Source organism: Poecilia mexicana, unplaced genomic scaffold, assembly GCF_051168715.1.
Source record: "Poecilia mexicana isolate PSO_F unplaced genomic scaffold, ASM5116871v1 scaffold_10, whole genome shotgun sequence".
Lineage (NCBI taxonomy): Eukaryota > Metazoa > Chordata > Actinopteri > Cyprinodontiformes > Poeciliidae > Poecilia > Poecilia mexicana.
The window spans coordinates 12,294,296-12,313,893 of NW_028263379.1; the positions used below are offsets into that span (position 1 = coordinate 12,294,296).

Genomic DNA, 19,598 nt, shown 5'->3' on the forward strand with positions numbered 1-19,598 from the left:
TGGATTCTTTCTTTCAAACTATTTCTGATCAAACATTAGGGAAATGGCGTTACTTTAGCGCCATCTGGTGGCAGGTCGAAACAGAGCACCATGGTTAATATAAAAAACACGCTTGTGCAAAAAGTACTTTTGTACAAAGTACTTCCGGTGGGGTCACGGACTAGCTTTTTACGAGTGAGATTGTTTCTGCGTCTATTAACGTCTGTTTCGCTATCATGTGGGGTTATTAGTGTTGCACTTGAATAAGTTTTATAAATTATTGCCTTTAACGGCCGCTTGACCCGACAGCTGCCGCTGAACGACTTTACGACGCGGTTAGACGACGGAGAGGTAAAAAAGAGGAAGCAGTAGCCAACCATCTTTATTCTCCTGCCAGCAATAACAAGAAAGAGACGAGGCTCCAGATCAGAGAAGCGTTGAGTAGTTTCTAATTAAATTTTCTGTTTTAAACTGGATAAACGAACCGGGTGAATCGAAACTGCACTTGTGAAGACAGACGAAGGCCATCGGACACTGAGCTCTTCCCTCGACAAAGCCTGGAAGTTTCGGATCAGAAGACTGGCTGTAAAGAATTAGTATTCCCGTTTTTTCATGTTTCCAACAGGTTTATCTTCCCCTAATCCCCCACCACCGCCAACCCAGGAGGCTAGACCCGCGGCTACTGATGTCAAAAGCGACAGTGGGAACATCACATCTCCGAAAAAGAGGAAAATAAACGGCTCAGAGAGGGACGACACGAGTGACACCATCTCCTCCTCGCCTCCCAAGACCCTCAATTCCTCCTCCTCCTCTTCCTCCTGCTCTCCCACTCCTCCGCTGCACATTCAGAAGAAGTTGAGGTTCGAGGATTCGGTGGATTTCATTGGACTAGATGTGAAAATGGCTGAGGAGGCTGCCGCCGCTGCTGCTGCTGCTTCGTGCTCCAATAACAAAAGCAAAGCCATGTTCCTGGCCGGTGGCGTGGGGGGACACCACGCGAACGGACTGACGAAAACCGCAGGGTCCGGCACCTTCTCCAGCAGCAAACCCGGTGCTGCCAAGAAACTAGTCATCAAGAACTTCAGAGGTACCTGGGGGAACTGGTGCAGAGAGCCACTGCAAACCGGTCACACACACATAACAAGTACCTGTTTATACTGATTTTTAGTGGTGCACCGATTGCACGATCCCTGATTACCGATCTTTAAAAAGCCGATAACGTTTTTTTGCCCATACCTTTTGTTGGCTAAGTTCTCACTGCAGCCTGAAGTGACCCAATTCTGATTTTTTAAAATTATTTTTTCGTCAAATTAGATTTTTTTTCGTTCACATTTCCAAATATATGCAACATGTACGTGACCTCCAGTGTGAAACACAAATAACCTAAAAGTGTCCCACATGTGCAGTAGAGGGCGCAATAAAGTCACATACAGAGTGCTCAATGTTTTCCAACCGCTGTAAAAAAAAAAAAAGAAATAGTGCTCAGTGTTTGAGGAAGTAAACATTGATGCTAATGGTATAGCCATATGGTTAGCTATACGATCGTAGGCTAATTGTATAGTTTAAATCTTGTCGATTTTTGAAGTTGTCTGACCAGAGCCAGCACATTAACAACTTAATCCTCATTATCGTCCGCCATTATTGTTGTTTTTCTTCAAGCTTATCAGGATGCAGAATAGTGATGTTCAGGTCGAATGAACGTGGCCGTTCAGATTCAGGTCACGTTTGATAAGATCGGTTACGTGTCAGATATCTAAGGGTGCGTTCACACTGCAGCCTAAAGTGACTCAATTCCGATTTTTTGGCAATTCCGATTTTTTTGCTAGGTCCGTTCACACTGCCAGTAAATGCGACCTGTATGCGTTCTGCAGTGTAAACGGGCAAACGACCTGAAAGTGTCCCGCATGCGCAGTAGAGGGCGCAATAGCGTCAGCATTCTAAGTGTTCTGCCAACTGCCATAAAAAGAAGAAGTGCTCAGTGTTTGCGGAAGTAAACATGGAGGCTAACGGTGGAGCTTAGCTTACATATTTGAAGTTGTTGTCCGGCCGGAGCAGCATATTAACAACTTAATCCTCATATAATCCGTCATGGTTGTTGTTTTTCTTCCCACTTGCGCATATCAGGAAGCAGAATAGTGAGATTTGTTGAGAAACAGTGACGTTCAGTTCAGATGAATGCGACCTGGACGTTAGGTCGCCTTTGAATCAAATACGTATCGGATATGGGTCACATTCGAAAAAGAATCTGACCTGTGCTGTTCAAACTGTCATGAAAAGATCGGATACAGGTCGCATTACGTCAAAAAAAATTAGATTTGGGTCACTTCAGGCTGCAGTGTGAACACAGGTCTAAATATAGAAAGAAAGTCACTGAGTCGGCAACAGTGGCTGGTTCATTGGCGAGTTAGTAAAAGAATCAAGTCCTTTTAATTTGATGATTTAGCCCATGTGACACAAACTTTGGACCCCTGCCACAAGAGATGAATAATAATGAAGAAACAACTGGAATTGATAAAAATCAGAATCAAAGGAAAAAATCTGAAATTTGTACCGGCTAGGCCCGTGGGTCCAAATGTTTGTAGAGAGGGCCAGAATCATCCGGGTTGAAATGACATTTCCCCAACAGAGGCAACAGTAGAAAGAGATTAAAGTGTTACTATAAAAATGACAGAAATCGCTTTTCAGTGTTATTTTAATTAGATATATCATCAGGCTGGAGTGGTGCTCATAGAGGCAGCTATGTGGTGTTGGCGCCCTAAGGAGCTGCTTAACTTGCATATGCTTTGTCCGGCCCTGACCTGCCAGTCAAACCTCTCCCACAGCAGAGCACAAGAAGACAACAACTTTGTATAAACCAGTTGTGCCTCAATTGCAGTTTTCTGGCTGATTGCTGATTACCGATCGGTGCATCCCTAATGTAAACACTAATAAATAAAGACATTTCTCTATTTCTTTATGATTTTTAGACCTTTGCTGAGTTAGATAAGATCAGGGTATAACATCAGTTTCAAGTGCAAGTATCCACCAATCTCCCAAAATTAAGGAAATCGGATTTATTGACTGGTTGATCAAACCGCTGAAGCAGCAAACTAGGGCCTAAACTATATGCCAATCAAACCTTTCCCAAGCCCATAGGTTTCCAAAGTGTGGCTGGCGGGCCATTTCTGGCCTTTGGATTAAGTTTGTGTTTGAGAAGTACAAAATTGGCCCACCGTCATATTTTTTTGTAATTGTTTTACAATGAGATTTCGATGGCAAGTTTATCTTTTTTTAAACAGAAAATGTTAAAGACGACACAAACCTTTCTTTACTACCATTTATGTTAGAGGTGCAACGATTTGTCAGCCAGGATATTTCCTTAATTTTGGGAGACTGGTGATCAGTTGATATTCACTCGTGAAGCCGATCTTATCCACCTCGTCAAAGGTCTAAAACTCAACCTCTGTCCTCTTCTGCTCTGCCTTTAGAGAGGTTTGACTGACAGACCGGCCCACCAGGTCGTGTCCGCACATTCACAGTTAACAGTCGTCATCCCACTGTCACCAACTCAGCGACTTTCTTGTGACACTTAGCAACATTTCAGGGGAAAAAAATTGGTATCGACAAAAATCAGAATGGGCAGGTCAGGCTTTTTAAAGATCAGCGATTGGCCAGAAAACTGCCATCGTTGCACCCCTAAATTAGAATATATGCCTTAATTAGAGTTGCACCGATCAGACTTTAATCTGCCAACAGAACAAAAACATTTTCATCAATATTAAAGGATTATTTAATTAAAACAAACCTCTACATCTTGTTATATTCTTGAAGTGTAATAAAATATTTCCAGTTGAAACTGGACCAAAAATACTTTCCAAGATTTTGTGTGTTTACAGTGAGCAAAGTTTGCTTTTGAGTAAAAGTCGCTGGTGCTTGCAAGACAATGTTTAAAAAACAAAAGTGGTTATTTAAAGACAAATACTTTGCATTGCACCCATTTTCTTCTATTGTAAGAAGGTTTTACTTTCTGTTATTTTGTCCTAATTAAAAATAGAAACTCACTAAAAACATGCACTGGGGGCCAAATTTGTAAAATCTTTTTATCGGTTTAACTACAAAAAACAAGCATTTTTAGAAAAAGACAAGCTGTTGCTTCGTATAAACTGAGTTCCACTGTCTTCTCTGCATTCAGTGTTGTGTTTTTCTTGCAGAAAAGCCCAAGTTACCAGAAAACTACACGCAGGAGACCTGGCAGAAGCTGAAAGAAGCCGTGGAGGCCATTCAGAACAGCACTTCCATCAAGTACAATCTAGAGGAGCTCTACCAGGTATCGGCTCTGAATGGGAAGCCGGCTGCCTGTTCGCTCTGCTGGCCGATGAAACTTTCCCTCCTCTGTCTCCACAGGCTGTTGAAAACCTCTGCTCCCATAAGATATCTGCCAAACTGTACAAACAGCTGAGGACCGTGTGTGAAGACCACATCAAGGCACAGATCGATCAGTTCAGGGAATATCCTTTACACTTTCTGGTCATTTTAAACAATAATCAGTTGTTCTTTGTCTTAATAAGTTAATCTAAAACTGATAAAGTGGCATCTGTTGTGTTTAAGTACGGATGTGATGGCAAATGCAGGTTTTAGTCAAATTTTTCATGGAATAATTGTGTTGAATTTCTACAAAAATGATCAAGTTGGAAACTTTGTGCTTTTTTGATTTCTGTAATTTTACACAATTATCAACAGATGGAAGAACATTTATTCATCGTCTGTTTGCAAATGATTTATATTTTTCTTTATTTTGAAAACTAAAAATAGAAATAAAATGGTCTTACCAATTAGTTTTGGTTTAGTTTCTAGTGAAAACATATTAGGCAACTTGAAATAAGACAAAACTAACTTACAAATACATTTTCAGCAAGAAATATGAACTTGTTTAATTTAGTTTAATAATTCCCTAATATTATGATTACTAGAGAAGATTATTTCACTTTATAACAAGATATTTTCCCATGTTTTTTGTGAAACAATCCTCCAATGAATCTAGCACTTTTCCATCAATATTAAGGAGTTATTAATTTAAAACAAGCCCTTATATATTGTAAGTTAGTCAAGTGTACTAAGATATTTGCACTAGAAACTGGACCATAATTACTTGGTAAGATTTTGTATTTTTCTAGTGTAAATGTTGCAGATATGATAATTTTAAGTATAAATTTGAATTAAAGTCGTTTGTTGCCCTGACCTGGTTTTTACGGATGCCCTGGACAGCGTCCTTTTCCTGAAGAAAATCGATAAGTGCTGGCAAGATCACTGCAGACAAATGGTGAGTCCATTCACTTCTGCACATTAGTTGTAACTATTAGAGTAAATTAAAAATATATAAATTTAATGAGTGGAAAAGGGGTAATAATTATTAATTTAAATGAAGAAATTTCTATAACTAGAAATCCACGATCATTCATCAATAGTTTAAAGTTTTTCTGCAAAATGTTGCATGAAAATATGAATTACACAAAGTAGAAAGCAGTAGGGTTTTGTCTGTTTGAATAAATTCTCCAATTTTAGGTCAGTTAGGATTACAAAACTGTATATTCACTCAATTCCAGAATAAGGAGATAAATCTGCAAGATATTTTCTTTTTGCTGCTTCCTTCAAAGTAGAAAGTTCATATTCATTCACTTGGACAATTTTGTAAACCTCAGATTATATCCTAAATTGTTTGGACTCCAAAATACTATAAAATCTAGCAATTAATATGAGTAAATACTACAATTTTCTTAATAGTAAATATGGGTTTTTTCTTGTTCTGATCTGAGCTTCCATCACTTCTGACGTTTAGCAGTTTGGTTGCCGTTTGCGTCCAACATGCTAAATATTGCATAAACATGAAAAATGCAAGTTAAAAACATTTACTGCACTTTAAGCAGTCATTTACAATACAAATATTGCACACACTGATATCACAGTTGTAATGCATTCGCAATTTATTATTCTATGTTAAATCATACCTGGTTTCAGCTGTAAATAATAGTAAAATTAATGTTTAACTTTGAGAGATTTGGAGTGATTTACCGTTTAAAAACTGATAAAATGAAACCTTAAGGTAGCTTGTACAGCTGTTTGTGCTGGCGCTCGGCCAGCCGGTCAAAGCGGAGCCTGTTTTGTGTTTTGGTGTGAAGCTGCCAGGGATGAGACGTGCTGACCCAGTCAAAAAGCTGTGAAGGAGCGCTTGTTTACGCCTCTGCACAGCTGAAACCTGAGCTCCCAATTTAACCTCCCTGACAAACACTGACAGAAAATGACAGCTTGACCTCCGCAGGATTTTACATGTTGGGTCAGAAAAGTGTGAAAGCTCTTCTCACCTGATGTTTTTTCTCCTGTCTGGCTGATGAGCGTCTCAAACTCCTTAGGATGAACAGCGGCTCTGTTTCAAAATACTCTGTTTATTTAACTCCCAGGATTGTTTAATCACATTTTCTATCTGTGAGTTGATAGATCTGAAGTGTAACAAGACTAATTCAATGTATAGTGACTTGAGAAAGATCTCCAGCCTCTTCAACCTGTTTATATTTACTCTGACACCCCCAAATAAAACTGAGTACAATCAGTTTTCATTAGAAGTAACCAAATCAGAAAATGGATTCAATCAATTCCCTGAATTTCAAAGCCCAGCAATGTATTACTGTATGGAGACTTGAGATGAATCTGTAACAGGGGTGTCCAAAGTGCGGCCCGGGGGCCATTTGTGGCCCTTGGACAGATTTTTGTGGCCCCCAACTGCAGATCAAAAATGATACAGATTTGTTTACTAAACTTTTTAATGAATTTTTAATCCGGATAAAATTATTACAATGGAAGATGTTAAGTATTATACAAGGTATTTATCTGTTTGAAACCAAGTCTAACCAGAGACTTTTACTTTTACGACTTTGCTGTTCCTAAATCAGCTTTAATTTAATTATAATATATTTTTATTATTGTCATTTAATATATTATAAAACATTTTAATATAAGATATTGTGATATAACAGTTTTTAATATTATTATTGTTAATCACAAATATTCATATTCATAATATTATGGTTCATAATAATAATCATCATTATTAGTAATTTTATTATTTTTAATAATAATACGGTTTATTCATAGCTGCCTTTCTTGACCCTCAAGAACACATAACATCAAATAAAAGATAAAACGGTAAAATAATAAAATCAATTGAAAAGAAAGAGCAGAAGACTTCGGTTAAAAAAAGCAATTTCACATAAACGTGTTTTCAGTTTTGATTTGAAATTAATTTATTAAACTTTGCTAAGTAGAGTGTTTAACTATATCGGCTTTAAAAAATTCTGTTTTATTGTAACAGAATAAATTTGTTCAACAGAGCCTAAAAGAATCTGAAAACTTGATGCTTTTCTAGTTTTAACACAGCAAACATAAAACAAAATCAGACGGCATTCTGGGAGATGTAGGCAGAGCAAAGACTTGAGCTGCTCAACCTCTCATGACCACCTGGTGGAATCAACTGACTCACTCACTCCTTGGTTACCTAGCAACTCACTCACTCCTTGGTTACCTAGCAACTCACTCACTCCTTGGTTACCTAGCAACTCACTCACTCCTTGGTTACCTAGCAACAACTTGCTGAGTAACTGTCACAGCAGCAGTTTAAGGTTTTGCCTCATAACTGCTTAAAAATAAAGCAACAGCGTGGAGTGAAAAATGTGTATAAAACAGGAAAGATCACGCTGCCAGTTTTGAAGTATTTCATCTATCTAAAACAAAAAACAAATCAATAATTATCTGTTGACTGACATGAGAAGCTTATATCGTGATAAGTTTTCCGGCCATGTTGTCCAGCTTTATGTTTCAGACAGAAATTGAAGATTTGGTGCAGCTGACTGTCAGACCTTAAAGCTTTGTTGAGAATTTGTTTTTATTCATAACTTGTTTTGTTTTTGTCCCACAGATCATGATTAGGAGTATATTTCTGTTTTTGGATCGCACCTATGTTTTACAAAATTCTATGCTGCCATCGATCTGGTGAGTGGTGAGTGATTTTCAGCCGCTGCGAGGCGGTTCTGTGGGTGCTGAACCTGGACTGCTGTGCTGTGCAGGGACATGGGGCTGGAGCTGTTCAGGTTCTACATCATCAGCGACCTGAAGGTCCAGAGTAAAACCATAGACGGGATTCTGCTGCTCATCGAGAGGGAACGAAACGGAGAAGCCATCGACCGCAGTCTGCTGAGGAGCCTACTGAGCATGCTCTCTGACCTCCAGGTAACCCTCTGAAGGGATCCACGATTAGTGGGAACAATAGACTTTATTTAAGAAACGTTTATTTTAGATGGAAAAACAATAACACTGTAGACTGTTTAGTTTTTATAGATTTTAATAAAATATTGTCACACGGACGTTGCCATGTTGTTCACACTGCAATGCACTTTGGGTAATTGACTTGACCGACTGCGCTAGCTCAGTCCAGCCAAAACAACAATGAGTATCATCATTCAGCCTTTTCAGTTTGAACCAGATCGCGTTTAGATTGATGGGAATGTAGAAATCACAAGAGGGGGTGAAGATGAGGAGGACCAAATGGAGGAAAAGGACAGAGCTGGTGTTTGCTGCTTCTGCCTTCAGCTTCGTAAATGAAACGATGAATGACACTTAACTCTGGTCCGAATGTGTGATCGGTAATCAATCAGTCAATCAAGTTTATTTGTATGGCACATTTAAGCAACAAGGCAGTTCAAAGTGCTTTACATCATAAAAACACCAGAATACAGTCGAAGAAGAAACGGTCAACAAAACAGTTTGTCTGATGGCATCATTACACATCAGGATGTTTATCAGCGTTTCATTCATAATGTTTCAAAAGCTGCTCTAAACAGGTGTGGTTAAATCTGGATTTAAAGTAAAGTCAGGTAAGCAGTTCTGTAGCTCTGTGTCGGGTAACGCAGAGCTACAGTTGGATCGGCAGCAGTGTAGCTTCGTTAGCATTTGAAAGAGCCTCCAGCGCTGTCTGATGTTTCTCCCAGTGTTTTTCGCCCACTAGCCGGCGGCAGAAGGGTTTAGGCGCTTTGTGGATAAAAACTGTCAACACAGCATTTATTTAGCCCGTTAAGGGAATCATCACCTGTTAGAGCCTTTGTCAGTTTTGCTCATACAAATGACTCAAAGTGTTCTGGAGAAAAATGTTGAGGGTCCTGCGGAAGTTGTGTTCGGGTCTGTCCCACTTTTTTTAGTTACACAGAGTCACATTGTCTGAATTTGCACCAAACGCATTATGATGAACAACAACTCGGGGGGGGGGGGGGAGTTATCCTCCCTGTGTTTACTCTGTAGGTCCCAGTACAGAACGGATCCAAGCCTCATCATCCCAGCATGCATTGCTCCAAAAAATGGCGAACTCCATGAGTGAAAAATATAACAAAGATAAAAGTTTTTTTGAAGTATTTATGAGTTTTGACGATTCTCAGACAGCATTTTTCTCAGTTAATAGGAAACTTGGAACATATTTAGGCCACCATGTTCAGCTAATCGTGGATCCCTTTAACATCTGATCTTGCTGTGTTGCTTCTGTGGTTTTTGTCTGCGCACATGAGAAATGTGGATGTTCTTGTTGACAAATGGCCTTAATGGATCCTCTGCTTCCTCTGTCTCTAACAGATTTATCAAGACTCGTTTGAGCAGCGCTTTTTGGAGGAAACTAATCGACTTTACGCCGCAGAGGGACAGAGGCTGATGCAGGAGCGAGAGGTGATTTATGTGACCTCACACTCTGGAGGCACTCACTCTTTCCTGATTGTATTTTTAGAAAAATGCTAAATGTTTCCGGGTTTTCTGCTGATTTTTTCAGCTTAGTAAATACACAGGGAATCTGTAGCAGCTTGTCCATTGACGCTGTTCATAAAGATTTTCAATTTCTTACAGTAAATAAACTGCAAACCACAAAATCTTATCACGTATTTTAGCCTAGTTTTTAGTGCAAATATCTTTGTACATTTTAAATAAAACAAAACAAACTTATAAGTAGAAATTTTGAAGTTTAAGTTTGTTGTACGTCAGTAATTCATTAATATTGATGGAAAAAGTAGAAGTTCCAGAATATTTCACTGATGAGAAAAATGTTTTGTTTCTATAAAAATGTGTTCAATCTCTTATAAAAGCTGTAGAAAAACAAACATCAATCTTAAAGTGAATGTTGTCACATGTGTCCTGTTGAAAAATGGAGGTGGTTTCCCGTCTGTTTACATCCTCGTTTGGTTCTTGTAAGTTTTACTTTCAGTTTGCAGATGAAGGTGAAGTCTTGCAGCAAATCATTTACAATTTTTATTTACCTAAATCCACTAAATCAAGAAAACATGGCTTCTTTGATGAATTCTGCATGAATGATTTCTAGCAAATTAAATATAATATTTAATATAGTATTAAATATAGTATCTAATACTGTGTATGCATCAACTCCATGGCAACTTAGCGGATGTCATTTGTTATTTTTGTTTATGTTTTTTAACTTTAGCTTTTAAAAGCTACTAGTTAGATATAACATTACTTGATCACCGTTTTTCCTTTTAAATTCTGGCTTTTAACTTCCTGACAATATAAAGAAAACTGGATGTTTATGAGGACTTAATACTTTTGAATGTTTCAGTAAATTTTAGTGCATCTGGGTTCAGAGCTTCCTGTGGTTACCAGTTTATTTTCTTTTTTTCAGGTGCCAGAATATCTCCATCATGTCAACAAACGCCTGGAGGAAGAGGCTGACAGAGTAATCACATATCTGGACCAGAGCACACAGTGAGTGTTGGTTTGCTGCATTTAGTTTGCAGCGTGAGGCTAAATTAGATTCAGCTGTTAAACTAAGATTAATTTATTTCTCAGAAAACCACTCATTGCTACTATGGAGAAGCAGCTGCTGGGTGAACATCTCACTGCGATTCTGCAGAAAGGTACTGCAGACCCATTATTGTAGAAATTAAACATTGTTTTTCCAATTATTAAATGTCCTTCATGATTGTTTTGCACATTAGAAGCAGAAACATTTAATTTTTATTTAATTTTACGTGACATACAAAGCAGTAAATAATTGAAACCCTATTCATTGCAGATCCAGTTAATAGATGATTAACCTGCATATAATTTAGTCAAAAATAAATACATTCTACATTTAAAATAAAAAAAACATGTTTATTGGTAAATATTTTCTACCCAGAATTCCTCAAGTGACAAAGCTTTTGAGCTTCACGAGGTTCAAAATCTGTAAAAAAAAAAAAAAAAAAAAAAATTAAGACCCTTCTAATTATGAATCCATTAATCTAATAAAAAATCAGTGGATCAAACATAAACTGTATTGATAAGTCAAGCAGGAGGGCTCAACTTTTCACAGGTTGATGTTGGAAATTTGTATTATTAAGTCAAAAATAATAAAATATAAGAAGTGAAATTCTTTTTTTAGCTGCAGTCTTTGGTACAAATGACCAAGCGTTCACTAACAGAATGCTGTTATTGCAATTTAGGCAATATTTTTTTTTTCTTTCTCAGAAATTAAATTATTTATTTGCATCTTTTATTAAAAAAAAAGACTTAAGTGGTTAAATCGATTGTCAGAATGCTCTGTTAGTAAAACAATCATTAGCTGTAGCTCCAAAATATAATTTTTGTTCTTCTAATTTGTAAAATTTAAGTCTCTCAATGAGGAAAATTGAAACCCAAAGACTTCCAGCAGTAACTGAGGCAGTTTATTTATTCAGAGGAGCATGCCACACTTTACAGATTTATAATTATAAAAATGTTAAACCTTCTCCTGCACAATTATGCACCATTTTCTTTGTTCTGTCTCCTAAAATCAAATGGAAATACAGTAACTGTGGTTGTTGTAGAGAGAAAAAGCAGTGGATGTTTTAGTTTTTAACCAGCTTGAGGGAACCTGACTGTGTGTCATTGAAACCTCGCAGGGCTGACCCACCTGCTGGACGAGAACCGGATTCAGGATCTGTCTCTGCTGTATCAGCTCTTCAGTCGAGTTCGAGGCGGCGTCCAGGTGCTGCTGCAGCAGTGGATAGAGTACATCAAGGTACGACCCAGAAACGATCCACTTCTTCTCTTCCAGTACCGAGAGCAGAGGTTTGGTATCGGCTGATAACGATCCGACACAGAAAAACAGAACTGCCTTAAAATGTTCCTTTAAACACAGACATAAATGTACTGAATTAATTTGATGACTCTGGACCAGTAGAGCACATTTAAATAAACCAACAGCTTTGGGAGCAAACATGGAAGAACAACTTTTAACTTCTTCAGTCAGTGCAGTCAGGAATAAAACGGTAATAATAAAGAAACTGACAAAAACAACAAGCTGGTGGTCAAACATAAACAATAAAACTGCTACAAACATTCTGTCAAATGTTGCAGAAACTTGTTATAATTTAAAATGGATAATAAAGCATGATGTCACTCAGAGCACAAAGCATAGAATTAGACTGAATAGATTGACTTTTGTTGATTGGGTATCGGTCAGAATGTGCCCAATTTATATTTTTTTTCCAAAATTGAGACCAAGACAGACATTAATGTCTGACCGTTGCTTCTGTGGATAAAACTAGGGCTGAACGATTAATCAGATTAATCACGACTAATCAGTTATTTGAACAATACATAATCGATTGTTAACTTGAGTTTACAGACTCAAAACAAATAGCTGAAAAAAACCCAACATATTCAGAGCAGTAATTAAGCTAAAACAGTACAAAATGTTTATAGTTTTTGCATTTAAGATAAAAATCCTTTGTTTACCCAAAAGGCCTCAGTTAGCAGTTTTAGCTTCAACTGGGTCAAATTCACTAGAAGAATGCTGTTATCGCATTTTAGTCAATTAAATGTTTATTTTCCTAATTAATAAAAGGATTTTTAAAATGTATTTGTATCTTTTAATATATTCATAGGTGGTATAATGAAGGCTTAAGAGGTTAAATAAAGCATCTTTATAACGTTCCAATTGTTTAAATCCAGTTAATTAATCACTAGTTGCATCTTCTATAAAACACTAGTAAGACCCTGAGCGTTAACTTTAGTTTCTTATTAAGTTGAGTCCTTTGATATTTTCCCCACATGCAGGCGTTTGGAAGCACAATCGTAATCAACCCTGAAAAAGACAAAACGATGGTTCAGGAGCTGCTGGACTTCAAGGACAAGGTGGATCACATCATCGACATCTGTTTCCTGAAGAACGAGAAGTTCGTCAACGCCATGAAGGAGGCTTTCGAAACCTTCATCAACAAGAGGCCGAACAAGCCTGCAGAGCTCATCGGTCGGTAGCTGAGCTTTTCCCCCCTGTCGTCACGGCGACGCTGCAGGAGTTCATGTTTTCTGTCTGTTTTCCAGCCAAACACGTCGATTCGAAGCTGCGGGCAGGAAACAAGGAGGCGACGGATGAAGAACTGGAGAAGATGCTGGATAAGATCATGATTATCTTTAGATTTATATATGGTAAGTTAATGTTGGACTTTAAGTTCATTTTTTTAGTTCCCATGCGACATCGTGCGTCTGAACTTTGTAGCCGACAGCCATCTTGGCAGGCAGTTGCTATGACAACAGTCAACGAGCCACAAGCTTTGAACTGGTTCTCTCCTCTTTCTTACCTAACTTATAAACGATATAAGTACATCACAACTATTACTCTATTAGTCTTTGAGTTTTCTACCCTCCTCTGTGTAATACTAAGATAAATATCAGTGATATTTACTGTATTTCTTACTGCCAGGCTAGCAAAATTAGCTTAGCTAATGTAGCTTTTAGCTGCTAGGTAAGACGGACATGTAGCCTGAGTGACTCACTCTGCCAGCCACCAGAACCTCGATATTCAGACACCAGAACCTCGATATTCAGACAAAGACTTTGTACGTCCTTTACAAATAAATTTAAATGTTGATTTTAAGCATCCATGGACTTCAGGCTGCAAAGATCCTTCATGTTGTTCTCACTCTTCCTGCAGCCATTTTGTTCATGCATCTTTCTCTCTTTGGCGAAGAGCGTCCACACATTTTCTTTTTGTTTGGTCCGCTGTGCACAGCGCTCGCCTGCTAAGATGGCGCAGGTCACTTCCGGTTCAGACTTGTGGAAACTTTTATTGGAGATCAGGATCTGTAATGATTTGTTGTCATTTTAGGAAAAGACGTATTTGAGGCTTTTTACAAAAAGGACCTGGCCAAGAGGTTGCTGGTTGGAAAAAGTGCCTCAGTGGATGCTGAAAAGTCAATGTTGTCAAAGCTGAAACATGGTCAGTTCATCCTTTAAAAAACAAAACCTTAACACTGAATAATAATTGTTGACCTCTGACTGCGTTGTTGTTGTTGTTTCCTCAGAATGTGGAGCGGCGTTCACCAGCAAACTAGAGGGAATGTTCAAAGACATGGAGCTTTCTAAAGACATTATGGTGCAGTTCAAACAGGTAAAGGAGCTCTGCATTAATGTTTTCATATGTGGCCTTTAATAAATCTAAATCCTTAAATGAGCTCTAAATAAATGAGAAAAGGCTTCAAAAGATTTACAATGGAAGAAGTGACTAATTTTGCACGATACTGCAAAAGCTCTTCTTATTTAACTATTACACTACAACTGATTTTTTTTTTTTTTATTTAATCCCTATTACAGACTTGATTAATACATTTTATAAGAAACCAGACAAGGGTTGAGTACCCAAAAATTTTACTACTTTTAAATAGTAGCATTACTTTTACATATTTCTACTCAAGTAAAATTAAAAAGTAGTTACCTAAGAAATTACTTCAGAGGAACAGAAAGTATTTGGTAAAAATCTACTCAAGTACTGAATAATTGATCAAATTATGATTCATTTAATATCTAAAAATTACAAAAATATAAATTTAAGTGGAAATTTCAGTAAAAATTCATCTCAGAAATTGTCTGAGATTGTGTAGAATTTTTTTTTTACTTTTGGTGCTCAGAAATGTACTTGTTGTTTTTGTTTTTCTAGAAAATCTCTGAGATTAATCTCAAACCTTATTGTTTTCTACCAAATTTTCAAAACCATTTCAAAAGAAATGTTTCCAAATTTCTTTTAATAAAAAAACTGATGAAACTGTAACACAAACAGCAGGTGTGTGTCTGTCTGGTGAAAGTTTGGTTAAAACATGTTTGTTTTTTATTCAGTGGGTAGAAAATCCAGAGATTTTACTCAAGTAAGAGTAGAGATGCTTTATAATTTAATTACTGAAGTAAAAGTAAAAAGTACAGAGTAGTAAAAGTAATTTTTTTCCCAAAGCATTACTTGTGTAAACCCGACTCTTAGTAATATATTAGAGGAGTCTTATGCAAAATAAAATTAGCAGCTGGTCTATTTGCAGCATTCTCGTGTCTTCGCCTTCTCACCCTCAAACCCAGTTCTCTTTTTTGTTTTTTGTTGCGCCTCCTGTTGCCTCCGTCAGGCTGCAGCTAACTCCCTGTTGCTGTAAACTTGCCCCGACTCGCCCCACTGCAGGGCTTTTGCTCAGGTGCTTTTGAATTGCCCCGTCGTCAGCTGACGCACGACGGCAGAAATGTGAATCTGTGCTGCTCAGTAAGTCGTGTTTCTGCTTTCTTTCTAGTACATGCAGTGCCAAAACATTCCCGGCAACATTGAGCTGACCGTCAACATCCTCACCATGGGCTACTGGCCCACCTACGTCCCCATGGAGGTCCACCTGCCCCCTGAGGTTAGCGCCGCGTAAATGTTCACGTGACCGGAACATGATGGGGGTTTTATAGCGCCGAAGCTATAAATACCCTTTGTTACGACCTCTGTTATCTCTGTCCAGATGGTGCGCCTGCAGGAGATCTTCAAGACGTTTTACCTGGGCAAACACAGCGGCAGGAAGCTGCAGTGGCAGTCGACGTTAGGTCACTGCGTCTTAAAAGCAGAATTTAAAGAGGTTATTAGCTCTGTGTTTTTCTAGAATGTCGTTTTTTATTTTGACTCTCAGGAAAGGTTATATTTGTGATGCAGTCTTAATGCTGCGCTGAGAAAATTTGGTAAATGAAATCAAGAGAATAAAGTCGTAATTTGATTTTATTCTTATTCTCGTGATATTACTTTATTATATTTTCATTATTGTGAAGACACTTTAATTACTTACACTCACTTTATTCTCAAATCTTATAACTTTATTTTCCTATTATGGCTTTTTTCTTCTTATTTCAGCATTATTCACTTAATTTTATGACTTTACTTTTGTAATTTTATTACTTTATTCTCGTAATATTACTTACTTTACTTAATTCTCTTTATTAGAAACTAGTAAATTTACGTACACGTAAAAATGCTCGAAATTTTATAACCTTATTTTTGTTGTATTATGACTTTATTCTTGTATTATTTTAACTTTATTTTCACAACATTATTACTTTATTCTCATAATATTATGACTGTCTTGTATTACTATAACTTTATTCTTGTGCAAGTTTATTCGCATAATACTCATAATTTTATGGCTGTATTCTTGTTGTTTTATTTTTGCCCTCATCGTATATATTAACTCTGCTGTCTGGATGTTTTTCTGCTGAAGGGCAAGAAGGAGCTGCAGGTGTCTCTTTTCCAAACGCTGGTGCTGCTGATGTTCAACGAAGGCGAGGAGTTCACTCTCGAAGAAATCAAAGTAGCTACAGGAATAGGTTTGTTGTCGTGTTGCCGTTCGGTTCGCTTCCTGTCTTTATGTCGGACATCTTGTCTGAAAAGCGTCTGGTTTCTGGGCTCACAGAGGACAGCGAGCTGCGTCGGACGTTGCAGTCGCTAGCCTGCGGAAAAGCACGAGTCCTCACCAAAATCCCGAAAAGCAAAGACGTGGAGGACGGAGACAAGTTTTCCTGCAACGATGACTTCAAACACAAACTCTTCAGGATCAAAATTAACCAGATTCAGATGAAGGAGACGGTATAAACAGCTTCCGGATGTAGATTGTGTATCTGTATCAAGTCAAAGGTTTTCATATGAACAAATGTGTTTAGGTGGAGGAACAAGCCAGCACCACGGAACGGGTGTTTCAGGACCGTCAGTACCAGATCGATGCGGCCATTGTGCGGATAATGAAGATGAGGAAGACTCTGAGCCATAATCTGTTGATGTCTGAGGTTTACAACCAGCTCAAATTTCCTGTCAAGGTAACTAGTTGTTTGTTTTTCATCTCACATCACTTTCATTTGTTTTTTCTTTTTATTCATATTTTTATTGATACTTTTGCGTATGGAAGCAAAGTGTTTACATATTTCACGGTGCAGAAGTGTTGAGCATAAACAAACTGTTTACACCATTGACTTTAAGATGCATGTTTTCAGGAGCAAAGAATGCATGCAGAACAACTCCAATAGTGAAACACAGAGAAAATTAATAGTGAAAAAACACACACACGTGTACACATGCATATGTACACTTACACACAAAGAAAGCTGGGTGCACCGGTGGGGTTCCCATTTAGAGTACAATTTGTTCAAGTTTCCAGTTTTTGTATTTCTAATTTTCTCCACTTTCAAAAAGGAAATGACCTCATTTCCCATGTTTGGTTATCGTTAGCATAGAAAATACAGAAATTTTACTCAAGTAAGAGTAGAAATACTTCAAAATGAAAGTACTCAAGTAAAAGTAAAGAGTACAGTGCAGTAAAATACTCTTAAAGTAAATTTTTTCAAAGACATTACTGAAGTAAATGTAACCAGTTACTGGTGACCTCTGGTTGTTTGTTACCGTCTTCTCTCTTGTTCTCTTCTCTCCCAGCCTGCTGACCTAAAGAAGAGGATAGAGTCTCTTATTGACCGGGACTATATGGAGCGCGACAAGGAAAACTCCAACCAGTACAACTATGTGGCCTAGTTAAAGGAAGAGAGAAGCAGCCGTTCCAGTTTAGAGCAACAGGTGTCCTGAGTGATCGGTCTTTCAATCTTTTGCTCCCGTGGATGTTAAACCATTATCATCTTCAACCCAGCGACCGACAAGTGAATGGCCACCGCTCCGCAGGGTTTCCGTCAGGGGTCATGTGACCCTGTGGACTGCATGCCCGTTTAAAAAAACAAAAGAAAAAAAAAGAGAATATCCTCCATATTTTCTCAGTGCCTCTGAGAGAGTTGGGACAAAGAAGACACACAGTTCTGTTTGCTCTTTTTTAATGGAGAGGAAAAATATTTATTTTCTGACCTAGATCCTTTGTCCATAGATTAAAACAATATGCTCTTTGTTATGAAATCATTTTTTTCCTTTTTATTCATCCATCCTCCCAAGCTAATGCTGACACGCCTATCAGTGCTCTAAATGTATCACATGTTGGAAAGAAAAACAATCCAAAATATTAAACTGATGCTTGTTTCTTCACTCGTGGTGAAATGTTGGACTGTTGGGCTTAGCATTCAAAGATGTTTTGGAAGTATGTTGCGTATTGTGGGGTCTGAAGTTACGTTTGACGGTTTTAGCAGCCAGGTGATAAAAGCAGTGAGCAAATGAGCACCCATTGTTTAAAAGCGGAGTTTGTGCCAAAAAGGAGCATTTATTTCTGTTTAAAAGGTGTGTTTACGCTGCTAACCCAATTGTTCAAGTATATGCATACAATATTCTTGGTTGCCTTTTTATTTCCTTCAAACATTTTTATACATGCACCACATGTGATATTTTAAGTGAACCATTTGTCAGTTTACTGCTCGATAGTTTTTTTTTTCTTTTGTTAACCTTTAGGTTTATTAAAAGCACAAAAAAAACATCCGTTGTCATGCTACACAGAAAACATTCATTTCTCTTATTTGCAAGTTTTCATGTGGGGCTTTGGAGACATTTACACTGCAAAAACACACAATCTTACCAAGTAGTTTTGGTCTAGAGTCTGGTGAAAATATTTCAGCACACTTAAAATAAGACAAAATTAACTTACAAGAAATATGAGCTTATTTTAAGTCAGTGATTCCTTAAAAGTACTAGTTCCATTGTATGATTTTCACTTATTACATTTTCCCCATATTTTTAGTGAAATAATCTGCCAGTGGAACCAGAACTGGGTTGCTAGGCAACGGGTTGGGCTTGGCTGGCGTTGCTAGGTAACACCGTTAAAACTCTTACATCTTGCTGAGAAGTTACTTGTAAGTTAGTTTTCTCTTATTTCAAGTGTATTAAGATATTTGCACTAGAAACTGGATCAATAATACGTGGTAAGATTTTGTGCTTTTGCAGTGTATGGAAAGGTTTAGGGACTACCGTGAAACACAAAGAAAACTGATTTGATTAGACATATTCTCATTTGTATCAGTTTTTTTTTTTTAGATTTAGTGCTTCACACAATAAATAATTGTTTCTGTCGGATTTTTATAATTGTGATAATCTGTTGGATTTTAGGGTTTCTGTAATGTTTCAGGCTTGCTGCTCCCGTGTCAGTGAAAACACTTAAAAACATAAAAGGAAAAACATAATCAGGGATAACAAGCTTTCATTTATGAAACTAATACAATAAACGAAGAATTTACAAATGATTTCTGCATTTTGGCAAAACCAGAAGAAAGTTTTGGTATCGGTTTCAAAGTAAAAACATAAATTTTAACAGATAATGGAACGTTTGAGTTTAGCAGACAGTTGAAATACTATATTTAAGACTAAGCATTGAAACAATTTGAGTTTT

General features: G+C 37.5%; 1 protein-coding gene across 1 annotated transcript; it reads left to right on the top strand.

Annotated features, from left to right (window-relative positions):
* The first annotated feature begins 123 nt into the window (after positions 1 to 123).
* On the top strand, positions 124 to 19,285 carry cul4b (cullin 4B). Its single transcript, XM_014982777.2, has 20 exons — positions 124 to 1,066; positions 4,170 to 4,285; positions 4,363 to 4,466; positions 5,209 to 5,278; positions 7,925 to 7,998; positions 8,073 to 8,235; positions 9,625 to 9,714; positions 10,673 to 10,755; positions 10,840 to 10,907; positions 11,913 to 12,031; positions 13,072 to 13,264; positions 13,339 to 13,443; positions 14,123 to 14,233; positions 14,319 to 14,404; positions 15,561 to 15,668; positions 15,771 to 15,884; positions 16,518 to 16,623; positions 16,710 to 16,882; positions 16,957 to 17,109; positions 17,720 to 19,285. Exons 1-20 carry the CDS (start codon positions 592 to 594, stop codon positions 17,813 to 17,815), a joined length of 2,607 nt encoding a protein of 868 aa, XP_014838263.1. The 5' UTR covers positions 124 to 591; the 3' UTR covers positions 17,816 to 19,285.
* Positions 19,286 to 19,598: the final 313 nt, after the last annotated feature.

Excerpts from the sequence above, each read along its gene's own strand:
- cul4b (XM_014982777.2), top strand. The coding sequence starts at position 592 with ATGTTTCCAACAGGTTTATCTTCCCCTAATCCCCCACCACCGCCAACC. Across the intron at positions 10,908-11,912 it reads CACTGCGATTCTGCAGAAAG|GGCTGACCCACCTGCTGGAC; the intron begins GTACTGCAGACC and ends GAAACCTCGCAG. Across the intron at positions 12,032-13,071 it reads AGTGGATAGAGTACATCAAG|GCGTTTGGAAGCACAATCGT; the intron begins GTACGACCCAGA and ends CCCCACATGCAG.